This window comes from Lissotriton vulgaris, chromosome 12 (genome assembly GCF_964263255.1).
Source record: "Lissotriton vulgaris chromosome 12, aLisVul1.2, whole genome shotgun sequence".
Classification (NCBI taxonomy): Eukaryota; Metazoa; Chordata; class Amphibia; order Caudata; family Salamandridae; genus Lissotriton; species Lissotriton vulgaris.
This window is the reverse complement of record NC_141700.1, coordinates 711772124-711797103: the sequence shown is the minus strand read 5'-3', so window position 1 is coordinate 711797103 and position 24980 is coordinate 711772124. Positions and strand designations below refer to the sequence as shown.

At 42.5% G+C, this 24980-nt stretch overlaps 1 protein-coding gene across 1 annotated transcript in view; it reads left to right on the top strand.

Annotated features, from left to right (window-relative positions):
* Window positions 1–23062, top strand: part of LOC147678076 (vomeronasal type-2 receptor 1-like) — a 96069-nt gene extending 73007 nt beyond the window's left edge. The window contains exon 6 of the mRNA XM_086945622.1: window positions 22158–23062. Within this exon, the coding sequence (XP_086801748.1) occupies window positions 22158–23062 (905 nt within the window). The remainder of the gene's footprint in view (window positions 1–22157) is intronic.
* The last annotated feature ends 1918 nt before the right edge of the window (window positions 23063–24980 follow it).

Sequence of the window (24980 nt, the reverse complement as noted above, 5' to 3'; positions counted from 1 at the left end):
TGGCTGAGTCACAGACAACCCAGGAGAATGGTCTCTGAAGGCTGCAGAGTGGCTCTGCTCATTAAGGGACACCCTCTCATGTAAAACCCAGCAACCTGCCTTCAGGATTGTTAAGGCCTGCTATGGGGGTGACTTATAGGTTTTAAGTGTAGTGACCTATAGATATAGCAAATCTATATCTAAAGTAAGTGGTGCAAGCACAAGCTTACACAGGCTGCAATGGCAGACCTGTAGTTCCATTTTGCATGGCCTTTCATGGGTGGCACAATACATGCTTCAGCCCATGGGAGGCCTCTGGGATACCTATGCCCTGGGTACATGTGTACCAGATACTATTATAAGGGTACCCTAGTATCCAATCTGGAGTGTACCAAAGTATATGGCATAACATTTAAAGGAGAAATCAGTTAGACTGGGGTCCTTATTAGCAGGATCCCAGTCAGACTAGTCAAAAACAGTGTAACATCAAGCAAAAAGCGGGGGTAACCATAAGAAGCAGATCCTACTTTCCTACACTCCTAACTGGACTAATTTGGAGAGTTAGCCAACCTCGAATAAGGGGGAGATTTTAATTTGGCAAATGCAGTCCAGTGACCTTACACATTTGATTTCCATATCTACTACCTTGCTGGTGAATACTGGTTCACCTCACCAATCATGTCTACTCATGTTAGGGCAGAGTGGGCCATTGCTCGTACACACTCATTTTTGGGACAATCTGCTCACTGTCCATGATTGCTAGGTGCAAAATGGATCTTCTGGCTATCACCAGATGTGCCTGGTAGAAGCTTTTGCGAGGACTGAACCAGTTGAGTCCATACTTGCCCTTGCTTCTGCCTACTCTGCTGGTAACAGGGCCACGAAGGAACTCCTCTGATGGGGCTACTCACGCTTTGAGATATATATATTTTTGTGAATGCCATTTTTATTTCTTAGCCAGTTTTTTGTTTTCACCACGGTGTAACCACCTTTGCACCATTCTGCTACTTCTGGCTGTGTTCCTCGGTTTGAACAGTTGCATCCACATTTCTCTCCACTCTACCAGAAACTACCCCTTGCGGCTTAATCTGAGAGAGCAGATGTGGGACATTCTATTATTTATACTTGAACTAACTAACCTTTATGATACATGCTCTTCCTGAGTCCAGGCGCAAATGGGAAACTCTTCTTGGTTATCAACTCACAGATAAGGCGTGGGCATATTGTTGTTTGCACAAGTTATTACAGTTTAAATACCTTCATCAATACTACTATACTCCTGCTAGAATGTCACAATTGTACGTTTGTTCAATCTGTAGTCGTGGGCTTATTAATTCAGACATTCTGCATATATCATGGCAGTGTTCCGACCTAGTCCTTTTTCTGGCATGACATATTCCTATTGCTCTATGAGATCCTAGGCATCCATGTCCCTTCAGATCGCCCTGCTGGGCGACACTTTGGCACTGCTGATGGCCTGCCGTTGTCTTTCCTCTATACTGATGGTGCTTGCTAAGCAAAACTTTGCTATGGTGTGGATGCAGAGGAGGATTCCATTGGTAATGCTCTGGTTGCAAGATGCAGCTTACTGCCCCAGGACATGATTGATCAGTGTGATGAACTGTCCCCCCCCCCCTCTTTTCACCCCTTGGGCATTTGGGCACCATTTCGATCCTCTTTGTTGTGTACCACCAGATACTTTCCCTCATCGCTGCACCATGGGGGCTACTCCTCATCCCTTTCCAGAGTTTCATTGCAAGTCTTCAACATATTCTATATTTTCCTCACCTTGATTGTCAATTGCAGACATTTTTGTCAACGCTTCCATTTGTAACTTCTTTTAACAATGGGCGATTTACAAAAGCAATATACCATTGCACCTGCTAGACCCTTCTGGTTCCTAGGATCTACATGATTTGTTGGTTTTTCAAGAACCTGAGGTACCCAGAGCCAACACCTGAACTGGACCTTCCCAGGGGTTTTTAATGTGTACCAGGTATAGAGCAATTCATATGGTAAAATATCAAGAGTGAAAAATGTGAATCAAGGAATCCTATGTATTTCTTAATTGGTCATCAGATACGGAGGCGAGGAGCTGTGGTTATTTGTAGATATCTGAACTTGTGCTTACCCATACTAGCATGTGATGCAGAGAGCATTTTTCAAAATGTCTTCTTTTTTTTACTCACTGGCTTACATTTGGAAGGCACAAATGCTGAGAAATATAAAAGATAATAACAAATGTTTTACTATTCTGTATTCCCACGTATCTCCGTATAAAAGTGTTACCTCACTTATGTGGGTAGATCTAGGGCCAGATACAGGAAAGTTGCTAAAACACAACATGGTCACATCACATTTTCCCACTGAAAACCGACCCTTTTTTGCAACATGGCTAGCTGTGGGTTTTGGGTCCTAGCTCAGCCAGCATCTAATGCAACCTAGTAAACCTGCACATTTCTTAAAACTAGACACCAAGGGAATACAGGGTGTGGTGAATTGTGTGATTCCCACTAGGTTGTCTTAACCAGAAGCCCTTGCAAACTTCAAACGTTAACTAAAAAATCATATTTTTCCAAAATTTCCTTGATGGAAAGTTCTGCGAGGGGCAGGGAGCAACGCATTTTCTCCACATGCCATTCCCCCAAGTCTCTTGCTAAAAATAGTACCTCAATTGTGTGGGTAGGGATAGTGCTCACAACTGGAAAGGCACTAACACACAACATGGAGACTTTACATTTTCCACTGAAAACTGGTCCTTTTTTGCCAAGTGAAGTGGCTAGCTGTGGAGTTTGGGCACTAACTCAGCCAGCGCCCAGGGAAACCTAGCAAACATGTAAAAAATTTTAACTAGATACCTAGCGGAATCCATGGTGAGGTGACTTGTGTGGCTCCCACCAAGTTTTCCTACCCAGATGCCCTTGCAAACTTCAAATTCTGACAAAAATATACAGTTTCCTTACATTTGTGTGAAAACCTTCTGGAACCTGTTGGAAGCCACATATTTCTTACCACCTAGCATTTCCCGAAGTCTCCCAATTTAAATGGAACCTCACCTGTCTGGGTAGGGCTAGCGCCTGCAACAGGAAGGGCCCATAAAATGAAACATGGGCACATTACATTTTTCCACAGAAAACTGACCCTTTTTTTACAATGATCAAGCTGTGGATTTTGGGCCTTACCTCATTCGGCACATAATTAAATCTAGCAAACATGCACATTTCTTAGAACTAGACCCCATGGGAAATTGAGTGTGAGGTGAATTGTGTGGCTCGACCGGGTTTTCGTACCCAGAAGCCCTTAAAAACCTCAAACTTTGACTAAAGGAACACATTTTCCTCACATTTCTGTGATACAATGTTCTTAAATCTACAGGAGCCACACGTTTCCTACCACCTATTGTTCCCTCTTAGACTCCTGATAAAAATTATACCTCACTTGTGAGAGCAGGGCTAGTGCTCTCAACATAAAGACACCAAAACGCAACATGCAAACATCACATTTTTACACTAAAAACGTTCCCTTTTTTGCAATGTGGCTAGCTGTGGATTTTGGGACCTAGCTCAGTCAGCACCAACAGAAACCTAGCAGACCTGCATATCTAGAGGAATCCAGGGTAAGGTAACTTGTGTTTTTCGCACCATGTTTTGCTACCCAGAAACATTTGCAAACAGCAAATTTTGACCAAATAAAACATATTTCCCTCACATTTCTGTGATGGAGAGTTGTGGAATCTGCAGAGAGCCACACATTGCCTACCCCCTTCCATTCCTCCAAGTCTTCTGATAACAATGGTACCTCATTTGTGTGGGTTGGCCTAGTGCACGCGACCTGAAAGGCCACAAAATATTTCCTGGCACAAAAATGATATGATTTGTCAATGGGGAAAGCACCTGTTCTTTGGCCAGGGATCAACGGCCACCCAGGGAAACCTACCAAACCCAACATTTTTGATAACTAGACACCCAGGGGAGTCCAGCTTATTGTCCCTTTGTGTGGATCCTACAAAATGTTTTTACTCACAATGTCCTGCAAACTCAATCTTTGCCTAATATTGCACATTTCCTTGAATTTCCGTGACGTAAACTTCTGGAATCAGCAGGAATCCACAAAATTCCTACCATCCAGCATTCCCCCAGGTTTCTCAATAAAAACAATGCTCCGCTTGTGTGGCTGTGCCTAATGCCCCTGACAGGACCAGATCAAACCAAGGTCACTAAATGTCCCTTTGCGAGGACCACCATTAACCGTAGTTTGATCCGTTTCTGTCGTGGTTACTAGGCCCACCAACAAAAGTGGGGCAACATTTTTATCGGAATTAGTGGAGGAATGCTGTGTAGTAGGAATTTTGCAGATTCCTTCCGATTCTGGCAGAATACATCACAGAAATGCAAAGAAAATGCGCAGTTTTAGGCACATTTTCAGGGTTGCAGGGCATTGTGGGCAAGAAATCTTTGAATGGTCCACTAAAATCACACCACCCTGTATCCTGTATTCTCCTGGTTGTCTAGATTTCAGAAATGCCTGGGTTTGGTAGGTTTCCCTGGGTGGCTTGGGAGCCCAGGCTTAAAAACTGCAGCTATCTCTTTTGTTGATGTTACCACATTGTGTGTTGGACCTCGCCTTTTTTGCGGGCACTGGGCCCACCCACACAGGTGAGGTACCAATTTCATCGGGAGACATGTGGGAATTCTGGGTGGCAGGAAAATTGTGGCTCCCACAGATTCCAGTATTCTGAGTCTGAGAAATAGGAAGAAAAGGTGTGTTTTAGCCTATGTTTGAAGATGGATTCTGGGTAAGAAAACCTTATGGGATCCACAGAAGATACACCAGCTTGGAGACCCCTGGTGTCTAGTTTATGAAAATATCTCACTTTGGTAAATTATTCTTAGAGACAATGTACACCCTGGCAGAGAAAGACAGAAAATACATATATTATTGTACAAGCATCTGCTACTCAAGTACATGCACATACTGGTTGGATTTGGCACGGGTGATTGAGAAGTTCAAAATGGAAATTGTATAAACAAAAGATTTCACTAAAATGAAAATGTGGAAATCACTGTTAATAAGACAATTTAAATTTTGCAATACTGAGCCAGTGACTGACAGCTCATGAGCTGTGAAGCCACGACAAGGCACTAATCGCTTTATGGGCCATTTGCACACCTTTCGCGTATCACACACAAAAAAACATTCAATCCGCCAGCTGACGGCCCAGTACATTACAACACTCACATCAGCAAAGGCACCATTCAAGGGCCCATCACTTTCCAATGCCCACAGGACTGACACAGTAATCAGTGGACTGGTGTTTGGCTGGTGGTGAATGGGGACTGGTGCTTGGTTGCTTGTGTCTGTATTGACCAGCAGCAAATCACTACACACACAGACACACACCACCAGGCAGAGGCCAGCCTTACACACTACCAGCCATACACCACTCCTCACACACTGCTATACAAACACCAGTTCACACACACTGCCAGCCAAATACCAGTCAGCACACACACTGACAGTTCACATCCCGCCAGCCAAATGCCAGTTTATAAATGCCGCCAGCCAAGGGGCTGCTCCTCCTTCATATATAAATAATAATTTCCTGTTGTCTAGTGGTTTTCCACCCCCTTGGCGCGAAGTACCCTAAAAAAGGATGATCTGCCCCTAGAGTGGCATAAAATTGCTAAAACATGTGCCAATATATTTGAGGAACAACCCTTGACGAAGGGTCTGCTCTACGACAATCACCAAAACAACTCCCTAGAATCTAGTGTTTTACAGGCCACTTCATTGCAAAATGTACCTAGAAAACTTTGTGATCTGCCCCAGTAGGGCTGAAAACTGCCAAACTGTCCGCAGATATACTTGAGGAGTAGTGACCCTTGCCCAAAAGGCCACACAACAATCACCAAACCAAGTCTTTGGTGCCTAGTTGTTATGCAACCCCTCTTGCTGGCATATCGGCATAAAAATGGATAATCTACACACAGTGGAGTGGAAAATGGCCAAACTACATTGAAAAATATTTGAGGAACAATTCTTCCATAAGGAGCTACTCCCCGACTTGCACCAAACCAAATAATTGGTGTCTAGTGGTTTTCTGCTAACCCTTTGGAGAAGATTCACCTAAAAAGTTGCTGACCTGCCCCCAGGAGGGTGGAAAATAGCCAAAACATAAGCAGAAATATTTGGGAAATAGCCCTTGCTCAAGAGACCATCCATTCCAGAACATCCATTTAGAACAATCTCTGGTGGATAGTAAATTTCCACCCTCCAGGCAGATTGGCCTAAAAAATGGCAGATCTGCCCTCAGAGGGGGAGGAAAATGGCCAAAACTAGTGTCCAGTCTTTTGGGGAGCGCAACCTTGCTCTATGGGCAGCTCCCCCCACTTTAAATCATCCCTGCTGTCTAGTGGGTGCATTTCTGCGGTGCAGTCGTGGTCCCACCCACAATCCCGCTGCAGAAATACACAGAAGAGAGACACATGGGGAAGGAAAAACTCTTTACATTCCCCTTAGTATCTCTCTGCCCTCCCTAGCCCTCCTTGGAGAGAGGGCTTACCAAAAGACATCCTTCTCCCTGGACTCACTGGAGCAAATGGCTTTCAGCGCATCCTCTGTGCCTGTTCATAATGACACGCTGTGGACACGCTGACATCATCAGATCACATGGGGAGGGGTCGGGGTGGCACTGGAAGCCCTTCTGTTGCCATCCCTGGAGGAGGCATGTGGGAGGGCCTGCGAGACGATCACTGGGCGCCGGTATTGAGGATGTGCCCAGCATGTCTTTAACACCCAAGTGGTTATAGGAGAAGTAACATAGGGTATGTAGTGTCTTCACATTGGCAGTGTGTCTCACATCTCATTACAATCTCTCATATCACATTAACTCTCACACTTAATATGTTTACAGGACTATAAATGGAATAAAAAAGTAAAATAGTTATACCAAATGTTTTAATAAACAAATTCCTAAACACAGCTGAAGTCATTCACCTATACCCTCCTGATTATTATGACATTGTATGGGTGGTCATCCCTCCCAGCAGCATAGTACCTTCTAAAACCTTTAAAATTTTGAAGTACACCAGAATAATTTGTAGACCTGCATTCTAAACTACTTCAAACCAGATTTTATAAGCATGCTCCCACTGTTTTTCTTTACTCCTGTCCTGACTACATTCCATTGGAGTTTCTGTAGTATGGACATTCATAGTTGCCAAATATTCTCATGGCAAATGTCTCACTTTCAGTCACTCTTGATCTTTTAACAAACATCACATTGTAATCTAGAACTTGAAATTGTGCTGTTAACATTGTCATTATGTGCTCCAAAACCCCTGCAGTAAGGTGCAGTTGGGTTAAAAGCCAGAATTAGCTGATTGCCCCACACATAACCATGGGGCAACTTGCAGCTGTGAATTTTGTTGGTATGTGGAAAGTTGTGTCATGTTTTCCTCACCAAACCTATGTGAATGTTTACAGCACTTTTTCTCAGGTATTTGTCACTACACCTTGCATTGAATGTTTAATGCCTGGGATGTGTGTCTGTTCCCCTCTATTAATATTGACTTGTCAGAAAACGGGGATGACATATCAAAGGGTTTTTACCAATTCTGCATCTGTGGGTAAATGTGATAGTACACATTGGCCAAGATTCTTATTAGCAAGCTGTTTCACCATTTAGTGAAAGAATTAAGAACTGCAAAATGATCAGTTATTATTTGAATATGTCCAGATTCTTTAAAGTATATGAAATAATTAGATCACACCTAAAACATGCATCTAAATCCCACACCTTTATCCTAAGCATACAACTTTGCAAGGAAAGGAAGAAGAAACCATATTTTAGTGGCATCCTTAAATACCAAAAGTGAAGCAGAATAATTTTATATCATTCTTTCTTGCTGCAACATTGCAAAACAAAGTTACATTTTGTTGGCCCCTTCAGGAAGATATTAAAATTACATTCTTTTTCACTTTCCTTACTTTGAATGGCATTTTAGTTTGTGGTTGTGCAGGTGTTTATCAGTGTTGATATGTTTACAATGATGAGGGCTGCTTCCCTCACTTATAATAGGTATAAACCTAAAATAGGATAGCCTGCATGCCCTATCTAGTAGTAGGTTGCTGTGGGCTGGCTACTTCTGACCTTGTATTATTCACATCACATGGACTACATGACTTTCTCGTTGACATTGAGCCTGAACTTTATTTCTGGTTCTGACTTGAAATCAGTGTCTCAGATGATTGCACAAACTTTGATACTAGCTCGAGTACACGCTATCCTCTCTGACTCCCAAAGTGGAGTAACATCCACGGTTTGCAACAATCAGGACTTACCAAAACTCAAGACAGCAAGAGACAGCATTACCTGCTGACCAGTGCTCTATTCTGAACAGATCTAAACATGATTTATATAGGTGCTTCACACCTAAAACTGTTTGTGCCTGTACATCAGCCTGCAGTGCACCGCCTATGACACTGACTTAATATCATAGAGGATAAAGCTAACCAGATAAGAGGTTATGAAAGTTCATGTCTATCTCCACAGCAGTGTCCCACACAGCTTTTACAATAAAGTAGCCAGAAAGATTTGATCAGGCCAAGGCATGTTAAAGCCCTTTTCTATTTTCTTTACAATAAATGTTTAGGAGTGAACTAGTTGTTCTGAAAGTGGTGATGGTTACCACAGGATCATCATGACAATGAAAAGAACAGTTTTCAGCATTCTATTCACTCTCAAACTCAGGAAGCAAGATTCCAAAACATTAGTCAGAGAGTGATTTAATAATTTAAATGAGTCTCTACACTGAACTTTGTAGCCCTTTAGTCTGCGTAAGTTTTTTTTTTTTAAAACATATTTATTAATTTGTCAAAATTTTTCAACATATTCCAACATATGTATTACAGCACATACCAATTTCTCAGGTGGTTATATAGTACATATACATTTCACTGTTTTTATACAAATTTTCATATCATAAGCAGATATCATAAACCAAAAACCATCCTCTAATACAAATCAAATCAAGCTTCTGTTTCACTATTCTGGATTTATCCTGCTAGTCTTCCACGTCGTGATTGGTTGCCATATTTTTTGCCTAAGGCCTTGGCCCTTTTACCTTTCCTGTCGTATATTGCCTTTTCTAAGTTATATATAGTAAGGAGGCTAGCAATCCAATCTGCAAATGTCGGAGGAGTCTTATTCAGCCAATTCCTTGCTATACAAATGCGGAATACTGCTACTGCAACAAAAATAAACTCTACTGGCGCGGTTTCCATCGTGTCGACCACCCCCAAGATGATTAATTCATCTAGTAGCTTAATCTTGATCCCAAGCGTTTTATCAAAGAATTCTTCAATTGCCATTTTTAAAGTAAATAATTGTGGGCACTGCGAAAACATATGTACAATATCTGCTCCGCTCGCATTACATCGTGGGCAAGTTATTCCTGTTGTTCCGCCCCACTGGGCAATTCTAGCCGGTGTATGGTAAAGTGAAAATACTGTTTTGTAGTGTTGCGATTGGAGGGTTGCTGAGCATAGCACCGTTCTACCCAGATCTAGTGACTCCTGAAAGATTTCTGAGCCTGACCCCAATTTTTCCATCCATTTTTGTGCAAATTTTGCCCTTTCATCTGACTTAGTTCCTTTCAGTTCTGCATAGAGATATCTTATTGTACATTTGGTGGTTGTTTTTATATAATCCATAATTTTGCACTGCCGCATTCCCAGCGGACCACCTTGTTTTTGTGTCAGAAAACTCCTCACTTGTAAATATTTGTAAAAACTGTTGTGCTCTAGCCCAAATTTTGCTTTGAGTACTCCGAACTGCATGATATTACCCTGTTCATCCAGTAAATCCCCTATCTGCATTATGCCTTTATTATACCAATCAAGCATAATGACATCCTTAAAGATCTCCCTCGGCAGTGAGTTATTTGTGTACAATCTTGTATAGATATTAAATCTGCCTAGCCCTAAATTTTAGGTGAAAGTTTAGGCATAGGTGAAAGTTTAGGGCAAGATGGCCGCCAGGCTGCTGTAGAGTGCAGTCGCACTTATTCCTTCTCCTGGACCCAGGGAGTAAATGGCTGGAGATGGTCTAAAGCATGCTGGTTTTGCAGAATATACTCTGGACGGAAAGCGGGACTAACATTAAGTCACTGCATAAGGTGCTTACAACCTGGGGGTGCTATTACTGTGAGCGTTTTAAAAAGCAATTTAAAAAAGCGATTGTGGTCAGCATCCATACAGCCTTAAGGATGTCGCAGCGCTCAGGTGCTATACCAAAGGTCACGCTGAGTAAACGCACAACAACCACGGCTACAAGCGGCATCTCCCAGAAAACACAGCTCAAGAAGAGCGAGAGACCTGCTAAGGATAAAGACAAAGACAAAGAAAAGCCCGACTTTAAAGTGGAGAGTAAAACAGCCTCGCAAGCAGCACAACCGGAGACTCCTGGAGGTAAAGCGCAGACACAACAAAGGCGCTCTCACTCTGAAAGTGGAACAGCGAAGCATGCGATTACTATACCTGCCGCTGGCAAGGATCGGCGGCAACCCACTGTGGCAGAGGCTTTCGCTGGAAGGAATCAACAACTAACCCCGGTCGCTGGAGGTGGTCCGGATCCAAACTCAGACCCAAAAGCGAAACAGAACGCGGAAAATCTCCTCGCTGACCGCGAGGACGCAAGCACGGCGGTTGCTAAGCAACCAGGGCCTGAAATGCTCACGCCTCTAGCGGGAGACGCACAGGGACTGGAGAACACAGCGGAGGTTGTCGAGGTTGCTGCCGAGGACGCCAGCACGAACAATGAGGTTAATGCAGGCGGTGAAGTAGGATTAAAGACGATGGATAATGCAAGTAAGTCCAGTGATTCCCAAGCAAAAGAAACATTTGAAACAAACATTTACACTGCCCAAATGCTCGAAGCTTTAAATGAAGTTAATCTAGCGCCAACACCCGTGGATAGCAGTATTATGGTACAATCTACTTGGGGCAGTATGAAAAGTATTCAAAGCCACATAACAAAGGGGGCGAAAGGGAGGAGAGTATGTTCCCCGGAGAGGGAAAAGTTCTACTCCGTGACTGAGGGGTCAGACTCTTCATTGTTGGGATCAGAGGAAGAGGATACTAACACAGACCTATCATCTGGGACAGAGTCTGATAGATCCCTCTCTAGTGAACACAGAAACAGGGAAACACAAAAAAGAAGAAGAAGAACAATGATAAGACGTGACAGGGAAATGGACAGAGCAGCAACAAGTACAAACAGGAAGCTGTTATGGGACTATGGTAGTGCTTCAAAAATTTACCAGGATCAGGATTTGGGAGTGGCACCCGAGAGCTATCCGGTAAATGCCCTTAATGAGTTAAACGATAATCCTCCTCAAGCAACTTTAGATGGGATGTTCTCTATGCTGAAGCAAATGCATTTGGAGGCTCGCTTAGAAAGCAGACGAGCAAGGCAGGATACAAAGAAAATACAAGCGAGCATCAGGAAAATGAACAGAAAATATCAGGAAGTTGAAACTAGAGTGGAACAAGTAGAAGAAAGAACTGGGAAGCTGGAGGATGAGGTCACAGATTGGCAGAATGCAAGAACAGAACAAGGGAAGGTGATCGAAGACTTGCAGTGGAAGCTGGAATATTTCGAGAATCGTCAAAGAAGGAACAATCTACGCTTTCTAGGCATAGAGGAAGGACTGGAAGGGAAGGACCCAAGGGGGTTTATGGTTAAACTGTTAAAAGAGGCATACCCAGAGGCGCAGTGGCAGTGGGAAGTTGAAGTGCAGAGAGCACATAGATTCCCGTTAGTGCAGAAGGGGGGTAGAGGCGGTAATCAAAACAGCAGTAATCAGAATGGATTGCCTAGGGCAATGCTGGTCTTTTTTGGAAATTTTTTAGCTAGGCAGGAAATCTTTGAGACTGCAAGACCAGAGAAGAAAAAATCAGTTGAAGGGATTACTTTTTTTACGAGGCCCGGCTTCTGCCACACTACTGTGGAAAGGAGGTGGAAACTGAGGCAGCTTATCACTCCTTTTCAACGACAGGGCTCAGAAGCATACTTGATGTATCCATCTAAGTTAAAAGTGGTCACAAGGGGCCGCATCAGAATGTTTTTCTCGGAAGTGAAGGCAGGAGAATATTTAGCAGAGATCACAGAGTTTCAGAAAAGCAGGAAAAGTAAGGAATCAGAACCAGCATAGGTTAAGTAAGGAAAAATATTAGCTATATTGTATATTGGGTCCCACGATGGTAATATGGTTAGCTAGGGTGGGAGAAGGAAAGCGACACTACAGCAGCACGCAGCCACACATAGGTCAAGATTGACCTATTTGCCTGTGACAGGGGGGGGGGCTAGGAAGGGGAGGGGTGAAAAGGGGGGGGTGGGGGAGGGGGGGAGGGAAGAGGGTGGTAAAGAGAGAAGGTTTTTTACAGCACAAAATAAAATGGTAGGTAGACACACAAAGGTGGTAGGAAAATATCTTGAGGATTTGTTTTTTGGTCTTTTGTATAAAAGTAGATGGCAGTAAGAATCACTACAATCAATATATGCGGGTTAAATGATGGGGGCAAGAGACAGAAAGTAGCAGCCATGTGCAGAATGTTAAAATTGGACATCATATGTCTGCAGGAAACACATGTGAGGGGGAAGGATAGGTATCTTATGGATCAGCTAGGGTTCGATGTATTAGCACACACGCACCAAGATACTAAAACAAAAGGAGTGGCTATACTGGCGAAAAAAGGCTTGATGAAAGTAGAGAGAAAGAAGGAAGACGTGGATGGTAGATGGGTGATGATAGAAGGAGAAATAGCCGGTAGCCGCTACACAATTGTTTCTGTATATGGTTCCAATGAAGATGAACCTGATATATTTGATTATCTAGATACCGAATTGCCGCTATGGACTGAACCTATAATTGTGTGTGGAGATTTCAATATCAATGGGTTAACAGGGCTGGGTATGAGGGGAGGGGGGATGAAGGGCGAGCGAAAGAAGAGAGTAAGAAAAGCCATTGTCAATCTAATGAATAATAATGCGTTGGTAGACGTTTGGGCGGCATTCAATCCTATAGGGACAGGTAGTACTTTCTATTCGGCCCCTCATAAAAGTATAGCCAGATTAGACTACTTCTTAGTCACCAGTCCATTAGTATCAGAACTGAAAATAGAAATATTACCTCGAGTTTCCTCAGATCACAATCCACTGGTGTTGACTATCTCCCGGAACTACAATATTGGTCACAAAGAGTACTGTTGGACATTTGAAAGAGGGTTGCTCAGAGAAGATGACTATGTTAGCAGAATGAAGGTATGGATCACGCAGTTCTGGGAGGTAAACAGAGGTACGGCAACCGCAGGCATGGTCTGGGATGCATTCAAAGCAGGGATAAGGGGGGAAACGTTGGCTTATACCCTGTATAGGAGTAAAAAGGAGAAAATGGAGTTAGCCAGTAGGTTACAAGATTTAAGGAATCTAGAACAACAGCTTACTCAGCATGTTATAAATCAAGAACCTCTTGAGCAGGTCTTACTAGAAATAGAATTGAAGAAGGCAGAAACTGGGGAAAGATTAGCTAATAAAGCTGCGGCTAATTATTTGGCAAAAAAAGAAAAATGCTACGAGTTCAACGAGAGAGTTGGACATATGCTCGCAGTGCGCACCAGGCAAGACCTGGCAGCTGGGGAAGTTAAAGAAATCAAGAGTAAATGCGGGAAGGTTGTAACCAAGGTGGAAGAGGTGAGGGAGGTGTTTAGAGAGTTTTACTCTGATTTGTATGATCAAGACGTGAGTAGAAACGGAAACGAGATAGAGGACTATTTGGCTGGTATCCCACACAAGGAACTGTCCCTGGAAGATAAAGAGACTCTAGAGGCTCCGCTAATGTTGAGGGAACTACATAATGCAGTTTCAAAACTCCCCTCGGGGAAGGCCGCAGGACCCGATCAGATACCAGCAGAATTTTATAGGACATTTTGGGATGCACTAGGGATATACATGTTGGAAACTTTAAGGTACGCACAGAAAGGGGAGAATACACCACAGTCATGGGCTGGTGCAAGTATAGTAGTTATTTTGAAGAAGAATAAATCGCATTTGGATCCTGGCTCTTATAGGCCGATCACGCTTATGAACGCAGATGCAAAAATATACTCTAAGGCTTTATCACAAAGACTCAGAGTAATTGAGGGGTTGGTATACACAACACAGCATGGTTTCATACCAGGTAAAGGGACTACGGAACATACAAGGAGAATGATCACCATATTGGACGCTACGGGAGCTGCAGGAGACCCTGCCTCTGCCGTCTTTTTAGATGCTGAGAAAGCCTTTGACAGGGTCTCCTGGTGCTACTTGTGGAAAGCCTTGGAGTGGTTCGGGATTGGCACAGGTTATATACAGGCTATAAAGGCGTTATATGTAGCTCCATCAGCTAAAGTGAGGATCAATAGGGGGTATACAGAGGATATACATATAAAGCGTGGCACAAGACAGGGTTGCCCGGCCTCACCACTGTTATTCGCCCTATATCTAGACCCTTTTTTACGAAGGTTAGAAGGAAACTTGAACATTCTCCCGATTGGTTTACACGGCTATGCATATAAGACACTTGCATATGCAGATGACGTGGCAGTGGTCACACCGGATCCAGGGTTAGCCATTATTGAAATTGAACAGGAGGCTTCACTTTTTGGCACATTTTCAGGGTATTCACTAAATAAAGGAAAAACACAAATAATTAAAAATAGGTGGGTAAACTATCAGGATACAAGAATAGCACTGGAAGTCACGTATCTTGGGGTGAAGATCACGTCCGAGTTAGATAGTTTAGTTGAAATCAATATGAGACCACTGTTGGAGAAAATCAAAACAAATACAGAAAGAATGAACAATTTGCATCTGACCTTAATGGGGCGAATAAATGTCATTAAAATGATAACATTCCCTAAAGTGCTATATTTACTTAGATCTATACCTCTATATTTTGAAAATGTTTGGTTTAGCAAATTAGAATCGATTTTGAATAAATTCATTTGGGTGAAAGGGAAAACAAGAAGAGCATACAGACATTTGACGGTAGATAGGGAAAAAGGGGGCTGGGGAGCTCCTGACTTCAGGCTCTATTATTGGGCTGCAGTATTACAGTATAGTAAGGTGTTAATAGGAGGAGGAGGAGGTCGGGACCAACCAACGGATAGTGAGGTGGGCTTACCTAATGTGTATGCTGTATTGCTGGGGGAGGAAGCTGAGAATGGGTTTTTCAACACTACTGAATTCACGTATTTCAAACACACGAGATTTAAGACGTTGAATGCAGTGTATAGGGTGTGGAAAGGAGTGGCTAAAAAATTAGTCTGCGTAAGTTAAAGTCGAACTAAAATGGCATGGCCAGGTGATTCAACTCAAATGCCTTTACAAGTGTCTGAAGCCTCCTTTGAGGTATCATAGTGAAAAAGAAGTTGGAAGTAAGGCCTGAGCACGTTTTTACAGTATCAGAGAGAACAAGAATCTAGCTAAGTATGTGGATGCAGGGTGGTATCCTGTTCCATACAGGGACTTAAATCTCCAATTTAGACTCAATTGTGCAATTCGATCAAATAAAGATGAAGAAGATCATATGTGGCAAGCCCTTTCAACCGAAAAAACATAGATGGGCAAATTCAAAGGTGCTGATGGTTGTTTAAACACCACAGCTACAACTATTCTGGTGTCTGTAGACAATTCACTTTTGGACTGTAGGTTTTCATTGCCCTAGGCTATATATGATCCTGCTGGCCAACATAGTCATATCCCACAGTCTCAACATAATTTCCTACGCAGATGACATCCAGCTCATCCTCTTACTCACCGACGCCCCACCACCATCAGAACCAACGTCCACAAATCCATGACAAACGTTGCAGACTGGATGTAGAACAACTGCCTGCAGCAGAACAAAGACAAGTCAGAAGTACTGATCTTTGGCAACAGCAGCATTGCATGGAATGACTCCTGGTGGTCATCAGACCTAGGACCCGTATGCACTCCCTCCAACAATGCCAGAAATTTCTGAATCATCATTGACAGCAAGCTCACCAGGAAATCCCAAATCAACGCCGCCTCATCTTCCCTACTATCTGCATGCTACGTAAGATTTTCAATTGGTTACCCCTACACACGAGATGAACTGTGAAACAAGCCCTCATCACCTGCCAGCTGAACTATGGCAATGCCCTCTACATAGGAATTGCCACACACCTTCTTTAGATACTTCAAACCACACAGAACACCAAAGCCAGACTCATCCTCCTTGATGAACCAACATCACACCTCACTTCAGGAAACTCCAATGGATCCCCATACAGAAGAGAAGCCAATCCAAGCTGCTGTTGCAAACACAAAAGGCTCTATACAACCATAGACTCACCTACATAACCACCATCTGAACTTCCACCAACCATCGAGAAGACTATGCTCCACCTCCCTTTTACTTGACAATACTCCCCACATCTACTAAAGCAGAAGTGGAGGATGCTCCTTCTTCCACATTGCAGCAGAGACCTGGAACAGCCTCCCCACATACCCCCAGACCATCACCTCGCTTCTGGAAATGTCCCTCAAGACCTGACTGTTTGAATAAGCACAAAACAACAAATTGGGGAGTATAGAGGTAATGGATAGAATCCGCCTCCAGTTCAAAGTTCATAAACACCAAGATTCTATCCTTAGATATTTTTATATTTTTATTAATTATAATTACTCACGTTATGTGCACAGAGGTGGGTGCTGTTACTCCGGGAGATGTTCGGGAGGAACAACATGTGTTTTTAAAATGCCCATCACACACTATGAATCCCATAGTGTCATGCTTCATCGTGGGGGTCTTCCCGTCCCTCTATGGGCGGGGTGTGCTACGACCGACGAATACGTGGGGGCACTATTTTGTGTGATAGGCTATGTGTGGTGTGGATAGTGGGAGCGGTAGGGAGTGTGATGACTAGTGAAATAAACTTTAAACATTTCCTGGCTAGTAGAAAACATATATTTTATTCGCTTCTCCAGCTGGAAATATTAAAAAGGGGTTTATAAAGTTTATTTCACTAGTCATCACACTCCCTACCACTCCCACTATCCACACCACACATAACCTATCACAAAAAATTGTGCTCCCACGTATTCGTCGGTCATAGCACGCCCCATTCCGTAGAGGGACGGGAAGACCCCCATGATGAAGCATGACACTATGGGATTCATAGTATGTGAGGGGTATTTTAACCATATCGCTGCTGTGCATTTTCCCCTCCTGTGCTGATCTATGGTGAACTCCATTGTTCATGACGAGCTCAGCTCGTCATCAGCACAGCTCCACTGTGCCTCATGACGAGCTGAGCTCGTCATGAGCATGGAAGGGGTTAAAAACACATAGTGTTCCTCCTGGACATTTCCCGGAGTAACAGCACCCACCTCTGTGCACATAACGTGAGTAATTATAATTAATAAAAATATAAAAATGTTCGAATAAGCCTCCGGCGCCTGGAAGCTCCTTGATACCCTATCGAGTGATTACCCGTGCTTTTTAAATCCTGATTGATTAAGCCTTCTTGTCTGAGTATTAAGGCTTATTAAGCAGCTTTTATGTACCCTGAATCAATATTATGCATATACTACAAATAAAGACTAGTGCCCTCATTTAATGTTTGACAGCCCATCAAATAGACTGGACATCAGAGTCATCACCTCCACTGGTCCACCCATCTCCTGCCTACTAACATTAGAGATTATTACTGGGTCTGCATTTATTTTTCATTAAAATCACTCCTGTCCTCCTAGTGAAAAAGTAAATGCTGGTCTCCTGTGCTGTGACAACGTCCTAGATCCATCAAATCTTTCTTTTCTTTTCCTAATACAGAAGCAAGGCTGAGATCATTCTTTAGAAAATAACACATTTCTTTGCAATTTTTTTTTAAAAAAACCAATTGGATTTTCCCAAAGATGAATTTGTCACAGAACTGCTGTTGTGAATACCATTAGGTAAGCTGTGAGGATATTCAATACAGTGTATTGTTGCCGATCACCTTTAAATGCAGTCTTGGGTCTTATGTTAACAAGTGCAATATCCCTTTAATCATTCTGAAAAGTGCATCTTATGGAGATTTTCTATATTACATATAATTTCTCATTTGGTGCCACATTCACATGTTCCTATTAGTTTGGCTCCTTCTACAATATCACTCACATTTCATTTATGAAGTTTGTAGCTTTGTCACTGATACTTCCATAAATGCTGAACACTGTATTAAAGGTAAAAAGTGGTGCTTTATGACAATAGCAGTTATTCCAAGCTCTGCTCATATAGACCACCAACGCGGTTCCTGGAAGCAGATTCATAACTTGATCACCACATTAAAACTTTAGTTAGGGATATATTTAAATACTTTATTTAATAATGTTAGGAAGCTGGCTCTTTATATAGTATACAAAAAAGAGGTATATTGTGCGAAGAGTCTGGGTATCCCTCATAAGTAGACAGGGGCTTGCTCTAGCAATCCAAAGGTGCTTTCAAAGGGGGTAGTGAAGTCAAGCAGCATTTGGCTTATCAGAGAAGAGTGTTAGACATCTGCTGCATACACACAGTCAATAAATGATACATACGATTCAATAAGGACACCAATTTATAAAAATAACACTTATCTTTATATAGGTTTAGGCACCAAGATAAGCAGGATCCGGTGAGTGCATTTCGATTTATGAATTTTTAAATTTCTTAAAAGTTGGCACACTACAATTTCTGGAGCATTATTGATATCCCATGGAGGAAAGACATTGCTGCATACATGTAATTTACAGCGACTAACAGCACTAATTTTGTGAACTTAAGGAGAGTATGAGGTAGGTCCAAGGCAGCACCAATAGTTCACCTTGTGCATGACTGGGGCAACCAGGTGCAGAGGTGCTTTTCAGCATTGGGTGCTCCATGTAAGTCAATAGGGATTGGTCCAGCGTAAAAGAGACTGCAAGCTGGAACTGGGGGACCAGTCTGGATGAACCAACAAGGAGACTCAGGTCTCACAATGCTCAGGGAAGTAGGGGTACCTTTGGCCCTCTTCTGCGTAAAGAGGCTGCAGGCGGCATTGAGAAGTCAACTGTTTGCAAGCCAAAGGTGTGCTTCATCTTTGGAGGGTTTGGGGACCATTCAGGCACCTTTGGTCCACTTCGATGTGGGCTAGGCAGCCCAGGTGCAGTGGTGCTTTCCGATGTCAGGGTTCGGCAGTCCAGAGTTCTTGCAGTTTCTTCTGGGGAGCCTGCAGGATTCAGAGGAGCACCTCCGCTTCTCCATGGGAGGTCCTGGGTCTTGGGTGAGGCTTGCAGTCCTCCCAGTCTTTTGGAGGCACAGGCAGCTGCAGGACGAATCATCTTTGGCGCAATTGTTAGGGACAGAGGCAGGCCGGCAGGGTTGGCACCAAGTCAGTCGCTGGTCTTCTATTCTTTCTTTTGCAGCTCTTCCGTATCCTTCTTCTTCTTTCTGGTTGTCAGGATCTGATTACCTGTTGGCAGGATTCCCCCTAAATCCTAGATTTGGTTACTAAAAGTGGTTGGCTCATTGAAGCTTACAGCCACATGCATCATTGTTGGAATTTGCGATTCCTAAATTGCAAAAATTAAGGAATCGCAATTTAGGAATCGCAAATTCCTATGCATCAAGAAATCGCAAAAGTTTTTGCGATTTCTTAATTTTCCTTATTTGCGATTCCTTAATTGCGAATCGCAAATAAGGAATCGCATTACATTGATTCCTATGGGCCTATAGGCCGATAGGAATCAATGGGACGGCATTCTCATTTTAGGCGAATTCACAATTAAGGAATCACAAAATGAGAATGAAATTTCAAGGGTGCAGGGGGGGGTCCAAAGGACTCCCCCTGCACCCCTGAAATGTCACGTAAGTACATTTTACTCACACACATGTCCCAAGGGCATGTGTGTGTGTAAAATGTAAGTTTCAAAAATGCATTTATTTGCATTTTTGAAACTTTTCACAAATTACCATGAAGGTGTACTTCATGGTAATTTTCCCCTTCAAAATTGCGAATTCGTAAAAAAAAAAAAATCATGCATAGCATTTAAGAAATCGCAAAATTTGCGATTTCTTAAATGCTATCGCAATTTGAGAAATCGCAAAAAATTGCGATTTCTTAAATTGCGATAAATGAAAAATGAATGATGCATCCCAAAAAGTGATTTTGGAATTGCAAACGGCCGAATTTTGCGATTCGCACCGTTTGCGATTCCAAAATCGCTTGATGCATGTGCCCGTTAATGCCTTGGAAGGCTAATTTCCAGGTCGTGCTGCTAGTGGGGTGTAAAACACCCTCTGCCAGCACATGCTTTGTTACTGATCTCCTAAGAGTGTGAATCCTCACTCCTGGGGGTCAAAAACTCATATGTGGTGGCAGTCTGGTCAGAACTAGTCAGGCAGCATAATAGTAGTTAGTAGGTTTTCAGGGGCACCTCTCAGGTGCCCTATGGGTGCATGCATTAATAAATTCATCACTGGAATCAGTGTGGGTTTATTAATACAAGATATTTGATACAAAACATCTTTGGTTTCAGTGAAGCCATCATGTAGCTGGGGAACTCGTTATTGCCAGTGTCCAACACATGTACTTAAATTGGGTAATCTGATCACTTGTACTGGCCGTACTTGAACTGGACAGCTCAGGGGCATGTCTGCTCATGCAGATATGTCCACGCATGTACTATAGTGCACCCTGCCTTAGGGCGATAAGGTCTGCTGTAGCAGTGACTTACCTATACTGCATGCAATGTCTGCAGGCATGGCACACAGGGATGGATGTGTGCCATATCATTGTTTCACTTCTGCAGCAAGACACATGGCCTGCAATGGCAGTCATTAGTTAGGTGAGGGGTCTCTTAGGGCGGCACAACACATGCTTCTGCCCTTAGGGACCCTCTTAAGTAACAATACCCTAATAACCTAGGGCACCTTTTACTAGGAACTTACAAGGGTGCTAAAGGTATTGCCAACTATGGAAGCAGAGGTTTAGTTTCAGGGAAAGAGATCTGGCACTGGGGACCTGGACAGCAGGAACCTATTGCACTTTGTGTCAAACTTTCATTGAATTCCAGGTAAAAAGTGGGGGTGACCATGTCAAAAAGAAGCACTTTAGTACACTAACATATTATCATTAAATTAAATAATCAAATGTTCAAAGCCCAGATAGCTATAAAAACATAGACTAATGGTGAAAAGACACAAATAAAAATCTCAATGAATTTTGAGCACAGGTTTTAGTTTGTTCCAAAAAGGTGTCTCTTTATATCTGGGGAGTTTGTGATTCATACTGCCCATGTCACCCGCACTGACCAGCACATTTTCAAGCATGTGACAGGCTTTGCTGATGGTCTATGAACCACCAATAAACTCTATGTAGTGGTACAAGAGTATACAAAGGAAGTAGCAACAATTTGTTTGACTAGGTGAAACAAACACATTGTGGGGTCCTGATTTGTTAGAAGGTTTGGAAATTATTGTGACCCTTGATCCTCACCTAGTTACATGAATATTAATAGTGAAAGTGTAACACACAGGTTGCGTGGTAGCAGATATTGTTGGTACTCAGCATTCAAGAAACTAATGCCTTTCTAATAAGGGAAAACATTTTCTGATGGGACACCAGTAAGTAAATCATTTAAATATGGACTCTGCAACACATTGTGGAAAAGCCTTATTCAAAGTAACTGGTCTATTATTATTTACAAAAGAATAGTCACTATTCCTTTTTCTTCCATCCTCGCCATCCAATTATCTTTTCCCTCCTACAAAATCATTTTGATTCACTCTCTAGATTGGTTTAAAGATATCCTCTTGGCTTAAATGAGTGTTTGTAACATTAAAATTCTCCTAGTACATGTATAGGGCAAATGGGTGATGTTGGAGGAAGATATTTGGAAACGCTTTGTTCTCCCTTCGCAAATGTTATGTTTGTGTTAGGATCCTTCAGCTGATTGGCTTGTATGAAAATGCCACACATTCCCAAAATCATGTCACATGAAAAGATAAATGTAAAATGTTAATTTACAATTGTGTTCATACGTCTAAGTCACCTGAAGTCAATGACTGTATTTGTTTTCTCCTCTCATGGACATTTCTCTCTTGTTCAAGATTCACCAGACTGTATCAAGTGTCCAGATGACCAATGGTCGAGTGCCAAACGTGATCACTGCATACCCAAAACTATTGAGTTTCTTTCCTTCCAAGAGCCCTTGGGTTACATCTTGGTTGCTGTGGCAACATCTAGTGCCTTGGTTCCAATTGTGATCCTAATTGTCTTCTTCAAACATCGAGAGACTCCAATAGTTAAAGCTAATAATCGGACTCTGAGCTGCCTTCTTCTCATGGCCTTGTCACTTTGCCTTCTCAGCACATTCCTCTTCCTAGGACACCCCACAGACATCACATGTATGCTTCGGCAGGTTACCTTCAGCATCCTCTTTGTCATGTGTGTGTCTTGCTTATTGGCCAAGACTGTCTTGGTGCTGATGGCATTTGGAGCCACTTATCCAAATACCACCCTCAGAAGTGGTTTTGGCCCTAAGGTGCCAGTGATGATCGTCTTTACTTGCACATTTGTACAGACTCTGATATGTGGGGTCTGGTTGGCCTCATCCCCTCCTCACGCTCAACGGAATATGAAGTCCCTGATCGGGAAGGTGGTGATTGAGTGCAATGAAGGCTCCCCTCATGCCTTTTGGTGTGTCCTGGGATATATGGGACTCTTGGCTTTTGCTAGTTTCCTGGTTGCCTTTCGAGCTAGAAAGTTGCCGGACAGCTTCAATGAGGCCCAGCTCATCACGTTCAGCATGGTGACCTTCTTAACTGTCTGGACTCTGTTCCTTCCAGCCTACCAGAACACTAAAGGGAAGTACATGGTTGCCGTGGAGGTCTTCACCATCATTTCATCCTCAATGGGGATTGTAGTTTGCATATTTCTTCCCAAGTGTTACATCATTTTGATCCGGCCTGATCTGAACAACAGAAATCACATGAAGGGTAAGCTAAGCCATTGAGAATATGGAACTAAATGATCCAGTCAAGGACAGAAGAAAATAAATGGAGAGGAATAGGCAAGTTCAGAATGGACTTTTGTTTATTCTAGACATCTCATTTGACAGTTTGCTTGATGCTGAATATGTTGTGTATCTTTCTGTTCTATGCCTATAATTTTTAAACATTGAAAATCAAAATGGTTACATGAAAGGCTATACAAGTACCCTTCTAAGATGATTGATTTATTCTTTGACTAACTTGAATAAATTGGCCCATTGCACCATGGGCCCTGTGCTATGAGTTTTTACTCTCTTCTCTGTTCTTCAATTGTATGAATAGTTTAGAAAGCCTAGCACATTTAGATTCTAAGAGTGAGTTCACCCAGTTGAAAAACTACATTTCCCATCACACCTAGCCCTTAAGAGTATATTTCCCATGATACTTAGTGATGATGAACTAATAGGCTGCATAATCTTTAACTCTGTGCGGAACCTTTGCCCGTGATCCTGTTGCACATCAACTCTGCAGAAGCTGCTGCCCTCTGTGCTTTTCACTTAGAACTAGATACATCAATTCCTCAAAAGTAAGCAAGATGTGGCACAACTTCACACGAACGACTTATTGCATCCATAAGAAGTAATCATTTGTTTCTTTAATAGGCATGTACATGTACGTTTTGTCCTCAGAATTTAGTGGCAAAGGCTCCAAACATTTTGATTTATCTCCTTTAGGATCTGTTGGCCTTCCCTGAAACACATACTTCCATAGAGCAGAGATTCTTAATCTGTATTCCAGGGACACCTGGGGGTCTGTGATTCCTACTCCGGGGTCTGTGGACTGCTTAGAAAACTAAATAATATCAACAGATTAATCAAGTGTATATAAGAAAGAAACAAAATGTACAATTGAAAAAGTTTACATTTTCAGTAAAAGTGAAGGCTTTTGATTTGATGTTATAGACTAAATATTAAGGGCCTCTTTTACGAGAAATGACACATCGCTGCGTGAAAGCAGCGACGCATCACTTCTCAGTGCGCACACAGGAATAACGGGGTAGGAGCGGTGGCACAAACACTTGGAAGTCTGACTAATGCTGCCATAGGAAATAGTGAAACAAAATGTTGCTCAAGCATGGGTAGCAGCAACCACACAAAGGGTGAGGGACTGGGAACGCGATGTGGACTGGTGCCAACTGGCAGAAACGGTGGTGCACCAAAGCTGGAGATGCCCCAAAAAATAGGAAACGATCTGGGCACACTGGGACAGGTACAGACACAGCTAGGCAATGTGTGGACAAGGGTGGTACGAAGGGACTACTCTTCAGGGTTGGGTGGAGGGCAATAGGTAAAATAATTGTTTCGTTGGGAAGTCACCTTCAGAATGTATTGTATCCATGCACTTTGCTAATGTTTTATACATCTGTATCAAATTATCTTGCTGTGACATGCAACTGCTTAATAAAAAGTGTTTTAAAAAATGACGTTGGTATCCTCAGATAAAATTGTGAGAGGGGTGCAAGTGCTTTAAATAGAACAGTAGGGATAATGGTTGGCCTCAATGGAATTTAGAAAATCTCCAATCTTCCCTTTAAAATTACAATTTTGATTACTTTCGATTTGTATTTGAATTAAATAATATAGTTCACCAGATATGTATTTGTTTGATGGATGCCTATTTCCCTATTTTTTGTGTATTTGCCTGCGTTCAAGTAATAGAAATAGCTTAGGCTGGGTCCACGGATTCCAATAATTAGTCAGTGAGGGTCCCCAGATAAATTCTTTGTCCAATGTATTTACAGCAGAAGCCCGGATCCCAATCTCCTGGATGGAGCTATAATAATACTGATTTATAAAAAGGGAGAGAGAACAAACCCTGGCAACTATAGACCCATAAGTCAAATTGATAATATTCAGAAATTGTTCAGCACACACTTATTAA